The 19,310-nt window shown below is 34.7% G+C and overlaps 1 protein-coding gene across 5 annotated transcripts in view; it reads left to right on the top strand.

The window, feature by feature from the left end:
• LOC142335897 (uncharacterized) overlaps nucleotides 1-19,310 on the top strand; it is a 133,428-nt gene that overhangs the window by 96,542 nt on the left and 17,576 nt on the right. For all 5 annotated transcript variants that reach the window (XM_075384253.1, XM_075384256.1, XM_075384257.1 and 2 more), the window contains 6 exons: nucleotides 1,869-2,010; nucleotides 5,443-5,685; nucleotides 9,066-9,268; nucleotides 9,558-9,746; nucleotides 15,371-15,638; nucleotides 18,366-18,524. In XM_075384253.1, the coding sequence (XP_075240368.1) occupies nucleotides 1,869-2,010; nucleotides 5,443-5,685; nucleotides 9,066-9,268; nucleotides 9,558-9,746; nucleotides 15,371-15,638; nucleotides 18,366-18,524 (1,204 nt within the window). The remainder of the gene's footprint in view (nucleotides 1-1,868; nucleotides 2,011-5,442; nucleotides 5,686-9,065; nucleotides 9,269-9,557; nucleotides 9,747-15,370; nucleotides 15,639-18,365; nucleotides 18,525-19,310) is intronic.

Raw genomic sequence — 19,310 nt, 5'->3', positions numbered from 1 at the left:
TGATGTGCTGCAACTATTGGATAATTTTGATGTGCTGCAGCCTCAAAAACTGAGTAATTTTCAGCTTGCAATTTTGTTAGGATCGATGCAATATTAAACATTCATTTTTAGTTAGATTTCCCCCGGTTGTTTTACTTACGAGACATCAGCGCCTAATTATGTAAGATCAACCGTAAAAATTGAGTTTTAAATATATGTAAGATCTACTCTAGAAAAACCAAAATTTTGTAAGATGTACAATAAAAAAGGCCAAATTATTTGAGATCTACGCTTAAAAACGCCAAAAAATTGTGAGAACTATGGTTGGAAACGCTCAATTAGGTAATATAAACGCTTAAATCCGGCGGTGTTTTCTCAACGCACTTAGCGTAGATCTTACATAATGTCAAAAGATTTACCGCCAACCTCAAATAAGTTCGCGCTTTTAAGCGCTAAAACCTCGGCCGCAAGGGAGCCAGATAATTGTTCTATGAGGCAGGTTGAATCAGTTAGAGTTTCACAGGGAGTTTAGGGTTCCTTTAGGGTTTGCAGCCAGTAACTTAGTTTTTAGAGCTTAGAACCAAATATTTTTTTTCAATTCAGGAATATAAGCTTCACTTTTTGAGTTAATCATTGCATGCATTTGTTATTGTAGGAACTATGGTAACTTGATCTGCCTCATGATCTAATATGACCTCCTCTGACCCATGGACATGTATTTTCAGTTTTTTTTTTATTCATTTCACTATTTGGCGTAAACGTACATGCAGGTACTCAGTGCTCATGTTAAAAATTACTTATGATCCCTAGTTCACAATTACTATGCCAGTAATTTTCCACTAGTGACCGACTAGTTTTCCACAAGTGGCTCACTTGTGTACCACAAGTGTTCTAGGGTAATCCCACTACTGTAACTCCACTACTGAACCTAAACAATTTAATGTATTTCTAAAGTTGGGAAGATACGAATGGCCTGTAGATTTTGTTCAACAGAGGAAAACACACTTACGGAAAAAGTCTTGATCAGTATATTGAAAATAATCAGAGAGAACAGTGAGAACTTGCAGGGATCAGTCACCGGAGCCTTTTTTTCTCTTATAAAGAAAACACTGTGATCACCCTAAACAATTTGTCGCTTTTGCAGATGCCCGGGTTGGGGTCTCGCTGATCTCCACTAGTGATCCACCAAAATTTAATCACACAACATGAGTGGATCATTAGTGTTTTTTTTTAATTACCATTTTACAGTGGACACTAGTGATTCGATCCAGTGACTGACTCCTGCGAGTTCTCATTGTTCTCTCTGATTATTTTCAATATGCTGATAAAGATTTTTTCCATAAATATGTTTTCTTCTGTTGACGATATCTACCGGATCATTCGTATCTTTCCAACTGTAGAAAAACATAAAATTGTTTAGACTCCGATGTTCGTTGGTGACTCTCTGTATGAAAATTTAACCTCAGTGGTCGACCTTTTGCCGAGATATTCCTAAATATCGGCCAAAAAATCAATTCTGATAACCTTGAGTTTTGAGTAAGGACAGAGAGAAGTAGGCGAATAATCTTGGATATAAAAATTTTTTGACAGGAAACTCAGTGTGGGCAGAAACGATGTTCCGTTGAGCTCCCGTAGCAGTATAGCCAACTAGAACTAGTCATTGGCCTTTAATTGATCGTTGAAACCAATAATGAAAACTAAAAGTTATGCATAACAGAATTATGCATATAAACTTATAATTTATATTAAAAGGTACTAATTCTTAATTTATACATATTGAGGCTCAATTAATCTAATTTTTCAGAAAATTTTTTTTCATCAAAAAGTTTACCAATGTTTATATCAATCAAATCATTGTACAGGCCGAACATATCTTCTTTCGTTTTCAGTCAAAGTGCATGCCACATCAGGAGACGAAGTCATCTTCGGAGATGTGAACAACTCACTATCTGTAAATGACTTCGATGCACACACATTCTGTGACCCACATGACTGCTTCCAGTTCCCTTACTCTGTCAATCAATTTAGAGGGTAAGCTACTTCCCACCCAGAAAACAACATTTCAGCACCTGTCAAACATTGAAAGCATTTCTAAAAGAACTTTTAGTATCTAAATTTTAGTTTCCGCAATTTGAACTTGCTCACTTCAACCATTTTTTTTATTTTCAGCACTTTGGACCCTTGTCTTATATTGATTTTTGCTACAAATTTTCGAAACTTTTCAAGCACCCATCTTAAATATTTTCTACACTTTTTTATTAAATGCTTTTAATTAACAAGGAGGCTCCATAAACTGCGTCCTCACATTAAATTTCGACACCGCTCATCCACATTGTTGGCTTAATTCCCTATCAAATTAGGAAGAGATACACACACACACACTGTTCGAAAATAATTGCTAAATGTTTGGAACGCAAACCTTTAAATGAAATAAATAATGTCACATTGTAGAGCCAAAGTTAATTGAAATTTAAAATACTAAGAGACAAGGCAAAAACAAAAAAAACAGCTAAATATTAGTTACAAAATCGCGTTTGTTATAAAAGAAACTGTTTAACAATGTCAAAATTCATAATGGAATCTGATACAAAGCTAATCAAATCAACTTGTAATACCCTTTCTGGCAGGTTGTGCTTGCTTTAATCAGTTCCAGCAACAAATCGACAAGGAAACTGTAACAAAAAGATAAATGTCGGACTTTTTCACCTTGGTGCCCCCCCATCTTAGTGGGTGCTTATTATTTGCATCTCCCCGACGCACGAACCATATTTTTCATATTGATTTACTGCGTACTGACACCTGCTCTGTAATTGGAGGGCGGTGCATAAAGTACTTGGGGGAGGGTACAAACGGCAAAGTTCCCAAAAAATCATAGCAACAATCAGTTGTCAATTAAAATATAAGATAGATTGTTATGTAACTCCTCTGGAATACAATGAGACTGTTTTATAGTATGATATTGCAATACTTAATGTAGACACGCAATACCCCAAGGACGCGTCAATAAAAGGAAAAGGAGATAAGACAAACAACAAAATCAATTAACAAGACCAAGCATTAGTTCCAACCAAAAGTCAATATCCATTCTGTTCATCGGTGTTTGCAAACATTTTAGAATAGTCTAAGGGGCATCAAACAAAAACAGCAAAAATTCGAAATTTCATGGGATGAAAAATGAAACAGAGGCATATGGGTCCTGGCCTCTATGAAACTAGGTAGCAGTTGGACAAAAATCCCAAACGGACAAAGTTTAAAATACGTTTTTTTTTGCAAAATTTTTCATTTCAAAACCATCAAAACTTTAGCGATAAACGGAAACTATAAATTAGATTCTGCTGTAGCTACATAGGTTGTTATAGTGACCAAGCATTAAATAGAATTAGAAAAGTTGTCACAAAGGATAAAAAATTTAATGGGTCTCAAAAAGTCGAGCAATTATCCAAAACAATTCTCGTTGAAGGCCACTGAGTGAAGCCAATAGCTATTAAATGAAATCTTTAAACGAATTCATATATCTCAAGAGGAAGCCAATGAGACGGCTCATTATCAAGATTATGTGTTAAGACCACAAAAAAAAACAATTAATCCATGCCAATCAAGAACTGTTTCAAAAATCAAATATTCGCAAACATTTTCGTTAAACAATTCTGTTTAGTGTCCTAAAATCCGTTGGGCTATCACTGTGGAAGCCTTGAATAAAAATTCACTTATTTTTAAAAGGAAGCGGACTGGATTATTCATTAGCGATACTAAGTCAAGAGACTGCAAAAAGATTAAAAAGTGCTGGCAAAATAGAAAAATTCAATGAAAGTTACGAAACCTTTAGCTTTTCTCCGAAAACATAAAAAAATAATTAGTGGGCATTATCATTGGGGAAAAAACTGATTTTTTAGAGGAACATTTTTGGATCTGTAATTACAGAGAAAAAACAAAAGAAAATATTATTGAAAAATTTAGAAAAGGCGTCACCACAAAACATTTAGAACTGTTTTTGATTCTCAAAAACAACGGTGAGTCCGACACTTTGCTTGATATTGATGTGCGTTAGTTCCAAACAAGGATTTCAACTATTATTGAAACAGATTAATTGGCATAAAAAATGTCAACATAGCAAAAATATATGATGTTTTTTGGATAAGAATTATTTTAAGCTATTTTAAAAACCGGCGAAAATTATATCCCAGAACATTCTTATAGGAAACAGAATTGAACTAGCCCTCCTCTGAGTTCACTGAAAATTTTTGTTGGAGTGCCTATTTACTGGAGTGCTAGTTTTTTCGTGCCTATTTTTGATGAAATACTGCTGAAATTTGAACAATTTAGCCAGTACTTGAGCTCAGAACGTCAGATCAGACAAACCTGCAGTCCGCAACCCTGCTTTATGTTTATAGGCAAAACCAATATAAGTTTTGTCAGCAAATTTAACTTTCAGATCAATTGACGTTAATTAGGCAAAAAATCCGGAAAACATGATCAGAAGCAAAAGAATTCCTTCAAATATGCGATAATGTTAGACTTCAATAACTGTCTGGCAAAACTGATATTAAAAAACACACTTTTATTTTACATTCTACGCTGTACCAAATCTCTCATGACACAACTCAAAACCGTATACGATGATAATATCTATCAGCCAAAATTGACCGAACAGAAAAACCAGTTGAAATTATAGTTCCCTCCCCCACTAAGGGGGTTCGGAGCAATAAAAAATATGTATCAAAAAACAAAATTTGTTGTGTAATACGTCCTTAAAAAGGTTGCTAGTTTCGTTGGAATCGGTAAAAGGGTGCTTAGTTTTGTTGGAATCGCACGTAATGTGCGTTATTTCTCCACCTTGCACTTCATTAATCAATTCTTAAGCCCTTGAATGATCTTGAATCAATTGTTTACCAAGACATTGCAAGTCTCCGGTGATTTAGCCATGCTTGACATGAGTGAGTTACTATTCATTTTTCACTCCTTTTTTATTGCAAATACGAATAGAAACACACAAACCTTTCTACTTCGAGACAGCTTTGAAGATAAAGCTTGATCAATTTTACTCGTCTTAAAGTAATTCGGCTCCTATTGTACAATAAGAAATATGTCATTAGAAGTTAGTCGGGATTATTCAATATTTGAGAAAACTTCTGGCCAAGATTGGGCAAGTAGAGGCAATAGTATGAAATTTAATTATGGTTTAACTAAGCAACTGTTTCGTACAAATTCGGGACTTGCGATTTGTTCGAGTTCATCTTTTTGAACTTATTCAGCAAATGCATGTTGGCCAGGTTTTATTCCTAAAGCATGCAGACCAAATTTCTCTGATCAGACCATGTTCAGACTGCACGGGGGGGGGGGGGGGTTGGCTGGTGCTCAAAATTACAAGGTCTGCATCTTTGTTGGAACCCACAAATCTCATTTTTGGTGCTTGACCTCAACGTGGGTAACATACAACCAGCCCCTTTCTCTGGTATGTTTAAGGTACATTAAAAGGGTGGAAATCTACTACTTAAATGGAACAGACGACTACATCAGAGGATTCACAGTGTATTACAAAGAGGCAGATGGAGGCACTGTGTCTTTTGAACTCGCGGGTGATCAGGAAATTGACTCCAATGAGACAGAATTCGTCTCTCGATATGTTGACTTTGAAGATGAGGGTACAGTCCCCGCTGGATTTGACTATGACACAAAGGATAGCCGACTTGCAAGAATGCAGTTCAAGTTCGTTGACATTGTAAAAATTTGATCATACACTCTTGCAATACTTGACAAAATGAGGGTTTATCAGTACCAGTAAAAGATTACGCCAAAATAAAACGACTGCGACTTATAAAAAAATAAAATAATTAAGCATCTATAAATGTAGTTCCCTTTTACTATTTTTTAAGACACAATCGTCAAAGCCAATGATAAAAGTGTGTAAGTTATTTGAAGAATCGGTACGGTAGATGCCTGTAGTGTCGCGTGTCGAAATTTTACCCAAAAAAAGTAAGATTAGGGGTAATAGGGGGAACTTTTATCCAATTCCCCTCAAAACTCTTAAACCATTTTGGGGGGTAATGGGAGGTAATTCGATTCAAGAGTGCGGGTAAGAGGGGGGGGGTTGAAGGTAAAAGGGTGAAAGAGTAGAGGGTATTTTTTGGGGGGGGGGGAGGAGGGGGTAAAATAATGCAAGAGTAGAGAGGGTAATGAGGAGTAAAACGACGCAAGGGTAATGGGTAGGAGGTCCATTACCCCTACTCGTTTCACCCTTCATTACCCCCACGCTTCCCCTGTTTAACCCCCGTTACCCCCTATCCTTGCATCACTTTTCCCCTTTGGCAGCCCACGCTTACATCGTTTTACTTCCAGAGTCACAGAGTGACAGCCTTGAACCCACAAATTCTGTCACCTGAGCCAGTGCGTCTTAGTCGTTAGTCCACCGGTGCTTGACCAATGCAAGCAGTCCCGTGTATAGGAATTAAAAGTTTTAACCCCACACACTCACATCCTTTTAACCCTCTAATCTTACTTTTTGGGGGTCAGTTTTCGCTTTAAAGTCTTAATATTCCCCCTTAATCCCATATCCGCCTTATCTTACACCCCCATTTTCCCCTTAACTAATATTCAAAGATCTCCCTTGCTCCCCATTAACCCTTTAACTTACATCGTTTTAGCTCCTCATAATGAGCCCCGAGCCTCATATCTTTTTAAGTGGTAATTTTTGGGGGATAAAATCTGAAATTTTGCCCTATAACCCTCATTATCCCCCATTAGCCCCCTAACCTTACATAAATTTCAATTTTAATATTCTTAGGGGCTAGAACCTAAAAGTTGCCCCAATTACGCTCAATTAACCCATTACCCCATAATCTTGCATTGTTTTACGCCCCTAAAATTAACACCTAATCTTATATCATTTTGAGGGGTAATTTTGGGGAGTTAAATTCTAAAAATCCCCCATTACACCGCACTAACACCTAAATTTACATCGTTTTACCCCCTTTAATTTTTTCAGGGGTCATTTTTTGGGGTAATGTCCAAAATTTTCCTTCTTTGACACTCCACTACTCCCTAATCTTAAAGATTTTTAACCCTTAAATTTACCCTACTCTTACATCTTTATTCAGGGAATTTTTGGGGGTAAAATACATCAAGCGCCCCTTACTCCCCATAACCATCCCAATCTAACATCGTTTTAACCACCTAAATTTACCCCCTAATCTTACAAATTTGTGGTGGTAATTTTTGGGGTCAAATCTGAAAATCCCGCACAATACCCCCGAACGCCCCTAATCTTACATCTTTTTGGGGATTAAATTTGGAGGTACAATAAAAAAATCCCCCCTGCCCCCCATTGCCCCAATTACCACCCTAATCTCCAATCGTTCTACATCCATAGACAGTTACCCCCTACTTTTACATCAATTTGGTGGGTAATATGGAGGTTTTTTTTCGACACGGGTTGATACACAGCTCGGTAAACTTTTGATAAGTATTTAAAAAAAACAATTGAGCACAGTTAAGATCGATCCACTATGATGAAAAAAACGTTAACACTATATGGCTAATGACTCTCCATAGCTCTTACTTTGACACTTTTTTATTTGCTTATACACTGAACATCAAATTTGAGTTATAAAGACTAAAGTACAACAGTTTTCAAAACATAAAATCAGTTTTCTACAGGAAAATGCATCAAATTTATGCGTTGTTTGGTTTTCATCATCCCTTCTATCCTAGCTACGTGTAAATTTAAAATAGAATACAGCACCACTTTTTTCCAGATAGCCCACGGTTAAAAAGCTCAAACAAATCTATGTAATTTTCTGAGTAAAAGCTTGTCGAGAACTCTTGAGTGAATTCTGGCACAAATTCAAAGTTACTCCACCTTTATTTTCATCCAAATTTTTAATAAATCAACCAGAACGAATTCTTGAACGAACAAGAACGAACAAGTCTTGATCAGTACTTCTCCAGTGAAATGCGCTTCTTGATTTGACAAATCAGTACTGATAACAGCATCATATCTTGTGTGTTAAGACTTGCATGTCAAGTCTTGCTCAAAACTTGTCAAGTGTAAGTCAAGTTTTGCCCAAGACTTGGAAATTCTTGAGTCAGGTCTTGGCCAAGGTTTGGCAAGTCTTGAGGCAAGTCTTGACCAAGACTTGAAAAGTATTGCTTACTGTGCATTTGAGCAAAGTTGAGTTTTTAAGTAGAAATTATTTATAATTAATGCATTTCAGAATTAGCAAAAATTTATTTAAAAGTTTCTTACGAGACATTTGCGAATCTGGCCAAGCTATTTCTGAATTGAACATATATTTACTTCAAATATCTCATTGTGACCTCAAAACAAAATCGTTTTTCAATGGGCGGAAAAAAAATAGGCCATGAATAGTATCTTTGGGCGATACCAGAATTTTTGCAGTCTCCGTCAGGTAATCTATGTGGAAGTGCTCGTGTGGTCTTGTGCTTCTTTTCTCATTTTGGAGAGTTTCCACCTAGACCACTGCATGTACCGGCCGTCTTCTTTCGTTACTAAAGGTAAGCAAACCAACAATAAAAACTGTGCCCAAAACATGATGCAAGACTTGCTCAAGGCTTGTCAAGTTTTTCCAAGACTTGCGCACGACTTGTCAAGTCTTGGCCAAGACCTTCGCAAGACTTGTCAAATCTTGGTCAAGACTTGCGGAAGACTTGACAAGAATTAAGACTTGATTTAAAACGTACGAAGTCGACAAAATGACATGATCAGAGCTCTGATGCAGTACTGATCCAAGACTTGCAATTCCACTGAATCGGTACTGATTAAGACGTGACTTTCACTCCGGACAATTAAACACGATTGAAAATGAAATAGCACACTTTGCAACACGAATTTTTTTCTGTGGAAATTCTGTTGATAACAAAGTTCTTTATATGCATCTTGTCATAGTATTATATATAAATTGTAAATAAAATTCGCATATCTTACTAGTCTATGTTTTCAAACATTGTGATTGAAAAGAGACGTTTCAGTTTGTTCGCAACTGATAATGAGGGAAAGACACAATATCTTCCCGTTCTTGAAAGTCGTAATTGACTACTGTAAGAGATAAGTCAAAATTTAGCTTTTTTAGGGATATCAACAACGCTAGCATCGGAGATTGTATGGGACCAACTAGCACAGCTGGTAACTGCAGCACAGTAGGATCTCGGTCATCCGAAAAGTCCAACAGCGCAAGTCCAGACTACTTCATATGTGGATTCGAAATCAAAGTTTCCAATAATCAGTCAGCTGAGCCAGGTGTATACTCAATCACACCAGTGTATGCCAGCATCGGTGAGAACTTTTTCCAGATCAGTTACTAACCCTTGTCGTTTTCGAATGGTTATCTGGTCAGATATTGGAGGACAACTTCGCAATTTCTTTCAAACGAAGTATAGTCTTATAATACTGACAAACAAATTGTTGCATTTTCTAGCGATGAAAATTATTTTCATTGCCTTCAGCTTTTTTTCAAGGAAATGTTATTTCCTGCGAAAATCGAACGCATTCAACTCCATCTTCCATTTTAATGGGAGGGGGTTATCACAAAACTTACTAGGGGTGGGATACTTGTTTATGACAGACTTTCCAACATTGTTGCGATCATCGAGAGCCGAGGGGTGTGAGTTGACAGCACATCTGGACTACTTCTACGTACGCAACTCTGCCTGGGATTTCACTCAGATCATCTCAAATGACACCCAATGTGGCACTCAACAGAAGGTCTACAACTTGGGAGACACAAGTCACACACCAAGGGCAGATGAGATAGGTTAGTAGCTATTCATTACTAACTAGTTGTTTCTCGAACCAAATGAAAACTTTCGCTAAAAAAGTGTATAAGATATTGATGTACCCGCTCAGATTTCTAGGAGTTAGACATTGAAATTGCAAATCTTGAATGTAGATACGATACATGCGTACATACAGCTATATCGTAGATATGATATATGCGTATATACGTAAGAAGAATCAAGTCAGATCAATTTATAATAATATAATTTGGAGGTAAAGCGTACCGCTTTATGCAGCTTTCAAATTCATAAGAGAAACTTTACAATATTTTATTTTCATAGGGAGAAGTTTTACTCCTTTTCTTAGCGCTATATTTAAAGTTTTGTTGATTTTTCTTTCTTTGCAAAAAAGATTTACGGACAAAACCGATGTTTCTCCATATGGAGTTTTTTATTAGTTTATTAAAGATTCAATGAATTGTAAAAATAACTAATCCAACACTGATTTACGTTGTCATTTTCCATAATGTCAGTTTTTCAGAGTCAATTCGCAATCGCTTTCAAAGGGCATCAAAACAAAGTGTTAATTGTTGACGGTCTACATGAGTACTTTTTTGTGTAAAATCTATTGTGATACTTTTCAAACTATGAAAGACCAAAAGTCTTTGGTCATATCTTAGGATATTGGACATTAAACAGGATAAAAAATAACAGCTGGCGATCCTCCAACTTTTCTTGCGTTGCAGTTCCCTCCCTATTTTTTGACCTAGCTCTTTTTTGAAAAATCTCTCAATACCCAACGGTCTGAGAGAAAAACTGGAAGGAACTGGATGCAATTTTTTCTCTTAATTGAAAGTTGTTTTCAAAGGAAGTCTTTTGAGCACCGATATTGGGGATTTTATCCAAATGGAAAAGACTGAAACCAGACGGGCTCTCCAATTTCGGCCACCACGATGATTAGTTGGACCCACTGTTTTGAAAGTTGAGCTAGTTAATCAATTTAGAGTTAGAAATTATTTCAAAAAAGCGCATTTTTTGAAAAAAAAAATCAAAAGAAACATAAAAATTTTCAAAATAAATATTTACTAAGCCAAATTGACACTTTACCACCTAGCAAATAAATGTTGAAAAAGAAATAAAAAAGTGATAATGCAAATGGTCTCCCAACTGAACCCGTATAGTATCATCACGTAATGCGTTTTGTCAAAACGTTTATTTTGCTCAAAATAATTGACCTCAGAAAATCAACTGTTGGCGACTAGCTTGCTTCTCAATAGTAACGCGCTTCAAAAACAATCTTTGTATTGAAAATGGTTTTTGCTGTGTAAACAGTAACAGATATAGAAATATATGCAAAAAAGATGAACAACGAAACTTGATCCCCAAAATGCTCCATATATTGACTAAATTTCACCCCAGATTGCTGTTCAATGTCCTCAGAGCTTGTCATGGCATTATAAAAGTGTTGAAAAGCAAAAAATTATAGTGTTGGCAATATTTTTCATTAAAAAACGCTAATAATGGCTTGACAGTTATCAAATGATTTGTTACTATTACTTTTTAGGGCTAAATATTTCTAAATACAACGAACTTCTGTGTTCTGATTACACCAATTAGTTTAAAAATGGTAATTAATTCTCGGTTTTTTCTTTGCTGTTTTGAAGACTTTACAGATATTGGGAGCAGTTACAACTAATTTCGGGCACTTTGCGCCACGTTTTACAATTCTGCCTTTCTTCATTTCTGAAAATCACAAAAACGTTCACTCTTAGAGTGAAAAAGAACTGCTCTTACAAGTAGAGGATGAAAGATGTTATCCAACTAAACACTCAACGCTAATGCGTATCCGTGCTTGATTGGATAACACCTTTTATCCACTAATACAATACTCATTCAATCAACCACTCATCACTAACGTGTATTCGTGTTTGATTGAACAGCACCTTTTAGCCACTACTACATATACAAATCACTCTCTATTTCCCATTCTTATACAAATAAAAATAATCATATGTTGTCTCACTTAGTGCAATCCACTAGTACAGAGTTAAGCTGGTAATTAAACGTTATCAGACGGAAAGTTTAGGTTCTATCCCCACTAACTCCAGTGGACGTCCCCAGATACTAGTGTAACTAATGAGACCGTGTAAAACGAACGTAAAATGAACTTGCGAAAATAATCTGAACAAAAAACCAGCTTAACTCTACTTTTTTATATTAAATCTTTATATTTTTAATTTAATCGCTAATGCATAATCACCCCCTTCTAAATTTGATAATCCGAAATGCATAATCCATATTCCATAATCTTATAACCAACCTCATCCTAATATAGTAGTTTTTGCAATAATGCATAAACATACAAGATATTGGCGTCAATTTACCAAATTTGCCTTTAGTTATGACTATGACTTTGACTTTGACTTTGACTTTGACTATTGCTATTACTATAAACATATTTATTACCCCGTAATACCACATATACCAACTCTTATAGCTTTAATGAAATATTTCAGCATTTGTTCATCTTGTATTGTATCTAATTCATTTTTACTTAGTTTTAGGAAGCAATCAAAACTATAAACAGGTAGACTAATATAATCCAGAGAATTGAGTTTATATGTGCCTATTGTTAACCTAACAAAAAGATTGAAACAGTGTCCTGATATTCTAACATCATTCTCCAAATGCTCTAGTGTTATTTCCTTACCAATTTTTCTTACTATTATTTATATTAAACTCATCAACTTCGGATTGGAGTGGTAGTTTGTTTGTTAGTGATGATCTAAAATCTTCTATTGATAGATTACCTGTTATATTATTATAGCTATTTTCATCTTTAAAGTAATCATAAGTATGTAATGTTTTACTTTTAATATTATAGACATTAGCCATTTTATCACGGAACATTGTCTAAAACTGTAACTATCTGTAAACTTTACTATACCTACTTTAAACATTCTAGCTTTACAATTAGTGCCAGGTAATAGATCTACTTTTTTTTACCACCCACTGTTTTAAGATCGCATTAAATAATAGGTTAAAGTCAATACCTTTACCATTATGAAATATAGCAGGAATGAAATTTTTTGTCTATAGTTTAAATTACAAATTCACATATAGGACCACTATTTTCACCTGTTCCATGACAGTGGTCTCTAATTTTCTTCAACACTGTTTTACTACATATATGACAAGTGTTATTGGCTTCATGTTATAATTTACCTTCTTTATTAAATATCATTGTTTTGTTTAACCTAATACTATAATTTGTTTCTATTTCGAATAGATCTTTGACATAATCTTTAATACAACCCAGACCAATATATAAGTTATAATTACTATCAAAACTAAAACCAATCGCAATAGGTACATGGTCAGATATTCTTTATGTATTATCAACAGTCTTTTTATTAACTCCGTCCCTAAAACTTTCAATGTCAACAAAGATAACATTTTCCACTTCCTGTTGTTTGTGATAGTTATTGAACTTGATTTCTTTTAATATAAAGCACAAAATATTTGGTTTGTTTTGTATACAGCATTCATGAGCATCATATTAATGTTGAGAGTGAAACCAATAAGTACAATTAACACTAATCCAAAACTTCGCATGTTTAGTATTAGGTCTTAATATTAATACTTCTATGTTCTTAATTAGAGCACAGTGCTCATCACAGACTAGTATTCTTGCATTTTTGCAATCTTTGACAAAGTCAGAGCCTTTCTCCAGCCGTTCTACTTATGGTTTGTACGCCATTTAAACCATATGTTGATATTATATTTATTCTATCTTCTTGTTAACTGATCAAATATATTTATATATTTATATATTTATATATCCATATTTATATATACATAAATATAAAGATATATATATATATATATATATATATATATATATATATATACATTATTTCCCCAGACTTCAAAAAGATTATTAATAACTTTTGTCCTAGTTGCGTGATCAGTTACAAGATATAACGAGGCTGTAATACATATACGAAGACCAATAAATTTATCACTTCTAATTTTTTGATATTGCTTCTGTTATACTTCTTAAAACGAGTGGTAGCTCAGTAAAAGATCCTATTGGCGGTTTAGTTTTTTCTATACATATTTGTATATCTGTTACACCAATAAACTCATAGTCATAGCCATAACAAAAATATGTTTCTCTAGCACAATTAAGCCATTGATTTATATCTAAACGGTTATCTTTAGTCAAATACTCTTCTGTTCTAAAAAAGTTTGCTTTAACAGTCTTTTGGGGAACCAAGTACGGAAGCCTTTCCTCCTCAGACTCTCTTCTTTTAAAAACAATTAACGATAACTTTATATTTATATGATTTATTTGGCTAGAATTCATATAATATATAATCTACTGGATCATTGACATTTTCGATAAGTTCATTATTAGATTTAGTAATATATAGCTGTCGATGATTGAAACTTGATTTAACATCAAAATTACTAGTTGAGGCTATCTCCAGTTTTTATTCATATGAGTTTGCAGGGCATAAAAGTTTGCATAAAAGTTTTCACAACAGACCCAGCATGGTACTACATTTTTGGGCTTGGTTTCAGTTTCAATTTTAATTTGAGTTTGGGTTTTAGGTTTAGTTTTAGCTTTAGTTTCATGGGCGAGAAAGTATTCATCGTGATCTGAATCATACACCCTCTCCATAGTTTCAGTTCCAGTTTCAGTTTCAGATCCAGCTTTGCATTGATTACACCGTTATTAAAACTACAAAACATCTCACTGATTCTTTCAAGGTGTTTGCTTGTTAAAGTGATCGAGAAAATCCTTCATTGAATTTAAAGATGAACTGCAGATAACACGTTTGTTGCTTTCTTGATATGCTTTTCTTTAGGGAAAAAAATGAATTTTCAAAATATAAAAACGCTTTTGAAATGTCCTAATTGTAGAGACAAACAGTGGAAAGACAGTTCTTATAAAAGTAGAGAACAACCTTATGAAATTTCTTATGTACAGAGGTTATTAAAGAGAAAAATAGAAATGACCATGTGAGTAAACATTATGATGAAGCGGAGTTATGTTTAACTTGTAGTATGTGTAAGCTTTATAAACATGTTTCTTATTTTAGGTTTAAAACAAATAAATGCAGATTATGTATCTATTTACAAAGATATAGATTAAGTGGTACTAGGGATAGATTTAAAGTACATGTTAAAACATATAAAATTTGAGGAGAAAATTACTACATTTGGATTTTATTTTTTTTTTAAAATCCAAATTACTACATGGGAGAAATATCTTGCTTTAGCCAAAACTGTAGAGTTAAGCTGGTTTTTCTTCAGATATTTTCCCAGGTTCATTTTACGTGCTTTTTACACGATCTCATTAGTTACACTAGTATATGGGGACATCCACTGGAGTTAGTGGGGATAGAACCCAAACTATCCGTCTGATAACGGTTAATTACCAGCTTAACTATGTACTAGTGGATTGCTCTAAGTGACGCAAGATATGATTGTTTTTGATTGTATAAGAATGGGAAATATAGAGTGATGTGTATATGTAGTAGTGGATAAAGGTGGTATTCAATCAAGCAAGAATACGCGTTAGCGTTGATGGTTTGGTTGGATAACACCTGTTATCCACCACTGTTCTTACACAGACGTTTTTATCTTTTTTCAGATCCAGGCTTCAAACACAGCGCAGTCTACTATCAAGTGATCACTCAGGAGAGTGGTGCCGAGTCGGGAGGATTGATTAATGGGAGTGGAATTAGGATCAGTAGATCTGGTCTGTGGGAAGCCACTGCTTTCTGCTACTATGATGCGGAGGGTAGAGTCCATTCCTCATTTGGTGTCGAACAAGAGGATAGCCTGGTACTACACGGAACACAGGAGTTCAGTTACAAAATGCAGATTGCACAGAGCTCCGCATTTACTTCGTTCTTCGAGTACGTTCAAAACATCAGAGCTTCGTAATGATGTTGACTCAGGTTACTCAAGTCCCAGATCTGAGTGACCTCTTTTTCAACACAGAGAAAAGTGACCTCTGATCTGTCACCTTAGTGCTATTGAGCGTTGTTAATGAGCACGAACTGCGGTTCAATAAACCCTCTAACCAGAGCACATCCAGATCAAAATTAAAGTTGTTCTTGATCATGCATTCTTATCTGAAATCTGATCTGGGTCCCAAAACCGGGTAAAAATAAACTGGCATTATAGAAAACGAACTATATGTGGATACCAGTTAATTTTTTCCCGGTTTGGGTCCCAGATCAGATTTCAGATCAGAATGCATGATCAAGAACAACTTTTTGTATGATCTGGAGGTGCTCTGGTCAGAGGGTTTCCTCGATCAGAGTTCGTACTCATAAACAAAGCTCAATAGCACTAAGGTCTGATCCGGGACAACTTTGCTCTGTGACAGATCAGAGGTCACTTTTCTCTGTGTTATATAAGAGGTCACTCAGGTCTGGGTGTTGAGTAGCCTGAGTTACCTTGAAAGTAATAAAACTGAACGTTTTCGAAATATTTCTGCCTTTTCTCAAATCAATTTTAGATCTTTTTAAATATGTGAAGACCCAAGAAGGACAAAATATTTGCCTTTTTTATCAGTTCGTCATTTAACTAGTGATGTTATACTTATGTTGTTTTATTTCTCTTGTTTATACTTATCCACTTTGTTTACGTAAAAGGAGTTATTTACGCGTTTATATCAATTGCAATTGGGGTCTTTAATGATAATTTTGATATCGCCTAACTGGTTACTGCAGTGGACTAACAAAATGAGAATTTCTGCCGAATTTCCCTCCGTACACAAACTGCGATAGTTTGACTATATTTTGACCAATCATATTAACATACGTTGCGCTATCGGTAGGCATTTTTTCATTGCTAGCTAAACACCATCTAAGCAGGTATTTTTAGCACTGACGATATTAGTAAGACATGAATTGGAATAAATGCGCAGTTATAGCGCAACTATTGCTTCGTTGTCGGTTATCTCGAGTCAACGAATTGAAAGAAGCATATGAAAGAGCAGAAATTTAGCGGACTATAGAAGGAACTTAAATCGTGTAAAAGCTGATAAGATACTTCTCAGATCTCATAAAATAATAATTCATTTTGGCTAAATTTCCATCTTATACGATCCGATAACACATGTTTTATTAATTAAAAATAATCTTATAAAGTAGTCGTGTTCCTATAAAAGTAAAAAAAAAATAGTTGGTCAACTAACCAATTAAGAAACAAAAAAAATGTTTGTTGTTTCCATTTTGCGGCAGTTTTATTTTTGAGTCTAAACTGGGTACTATGGGTAAACGTAATAGTCCAAGAGAGTTGTGGTCTTTGAAGAAATTTATTCAGCCTAGTTTGATAGTCATCAATTTAGAGAAAGCCCCTGACACTCAAATAACACCACAATATCTTATAAGTCACAAAAGACAATATAAGACACTTTTCTCTTTGTTGCTCTGACACTTAAGTGTTGCATGCTTTAGCTATTCGGCTAATGTTTGAAAGCAACTCTGAATTGTCTTCAATATGAAGAATATGCCATACTTCCAGAATTTCAGTCGTCTAAGATCTGATAAAAATCTAATCAAAAAATGAGTCATAACTTTCCCAAAGTTTATCTTACAAGAGCTTATAAGATTCTTATAAGATCTTAAACGATAATCCTTTTTTTGTCAGGCAAATTTTTTATCGTATGTGATACATAAGGTCATTTTATAATCATCCTAACAGCTGGGTTCAAAACAATTAATCTCGTTAATGATCAAAATTTTGCTCTTTAATGATCAGAATTTAGCTAGTTAAGACTTAAGGCAGACTTTGACTGAAAGCTCATTCATGTAGACTTTAATATGGCGCTGGTCCATGTAATCAAAAACGCACAGGGGGGTAGAGTTTTTAAACGCACTCTATCCCCCTGTGCGTTTTTGATTGTCTGATCATTAACGCACACCTCGACCTGGAAAGGTATTTCATTTGTTTTACAAGTTTTTTCAAACACTGGGGCCGTTATTACCGCAGGAGATCCATGAATAAAGAGTCTGACAGCCTGGCATTCAATTTAATATCAAAGAATACAAACTTCGAAGTTGATGGCTTTTTTTTTCAGAAAAATTATAATCTTAGTTCCACCACTGTTACCAGAATCCCCAGTTCCAGCTCCTCTTGCAGCTCCAAAATCAGTTTTTTGGAACGGATATCATCCTATCTCTGTCCAGTATACAAATCAGTCGTTCACGCAGAGTTTGTTCTCTAAGTAGTAATTAGGAGCATTGGGTGACAATTCTGGTTAAATATTGATAAACATCGTAACTTCTTGTATAATCTTGAGCAGAGTTGATATTTGTTGCAAAAAATCAATTTAAGGTAAATTGAAAAATCAAATTTTAAATGGTATCGCCAGCCGTTTTCGATGGTCTGATAAAAGAGAAGAACTTGGTGTCTATTCTGGTATGAGCGTAACCTCTCAATATTTAAAAGTAATCTCATTATATAGCAATTAAAGGCTGGAAAACCTCAATTTGGTTGGCAAATAAACTCTCGCAATGATAAAGTTTTAAGGCATCTTTTCTTACAATATAGCAATTTAACTGGAACTGAGTCGAGTTAATTTCAATTCACGAAAGCTTAGATCTTGAAATTTGCAAATTTGACCATTTCAGCCCAAGTGCTGCGACAGCTCTGTTGAATGACGAGGTGTACGTGAAAGTGTCGTTTGATCCTGAAGTGAATCATGACTACACTCTCATCACTACTGACTGTTGGGCTACTCAGACTGAAGATTATACTTCTAACACACGATATGTTCTCTCAGCAAACAAGTGAGATATAAAATGACTGGGCTATTTTTGAACTGGGCTATTTTTTATTTATGATCATTTTTGACCTGTATTTTAATGGTTATACGCTCAAGGCGTGTATGTTTTTTGAACTGAAAAGAACCAGTTTTTTTCAAACTTGGTATTTCGTTTTTGGATATATTCTTTCAAAAAGGTCGTAATTTAATAGTATTTTTAGGCAATTATTTTTTTCCAGACACTCTGGTAATCTATTAGAATTATGCGAGGTAAAGGCACTAAGCAGCGTTAATCTTGGTTTACTTTCACATTATTAGATATGAAAAAGTTTTTCTTCTTCAGAAATTCGTCAGAACCTAACTTCATTTTTGGAATAGCAACAAAAACAAACAAATTTATAGATTTGTTGTTCCTTGAATTGATTTTCACTTTTATCATCAGGGCAAAAAGTACTGAAATCAATTGATGCTGTTTCTACCCGTACGTAAGTATTGATACGTATCAGTATTGATTCAGAACAATTTAAGAGAACTTCATTTTTTGTACTTATTCAGAAACATTTCAAAAACAACTGTGAAGTGATTTCTGATCTCCTCTGAATCAGAGTAAAGTTTAGAGAAATTGTTCAGTTTTCTTCTGAATGAGAAGATAATTCACAATGAATCACTGAATGAGCTCTGAATCAGGAAAATTCAGTGCAAAATGTTACCTGAATTAGACTCTGAATAAGTACTGAAATAGCCTTAGCATTAGGTACGGGTAACCGCATAACCTAAAATATACATACTCATCTATAACCAATTCAAAAAG

Source organism: Convolutriloba macropyga, chromosome 3 (genome assembly GCF_964194025.1).
Source record: "Convolutriloba macropyga chromosome 3, txConMacr16.3, whole genome shotgun sequence".
NCBI lineage: Eukaryota > Metazoa > Xenacoelomorpha > Acoela > Convolutidae > Convolutriloba > Convolutriloba macropyga.
Note: the sequence above shows the minus strand (reverse complement) of the source record. Positions and strands in the feature narration are given on the sequence as shown.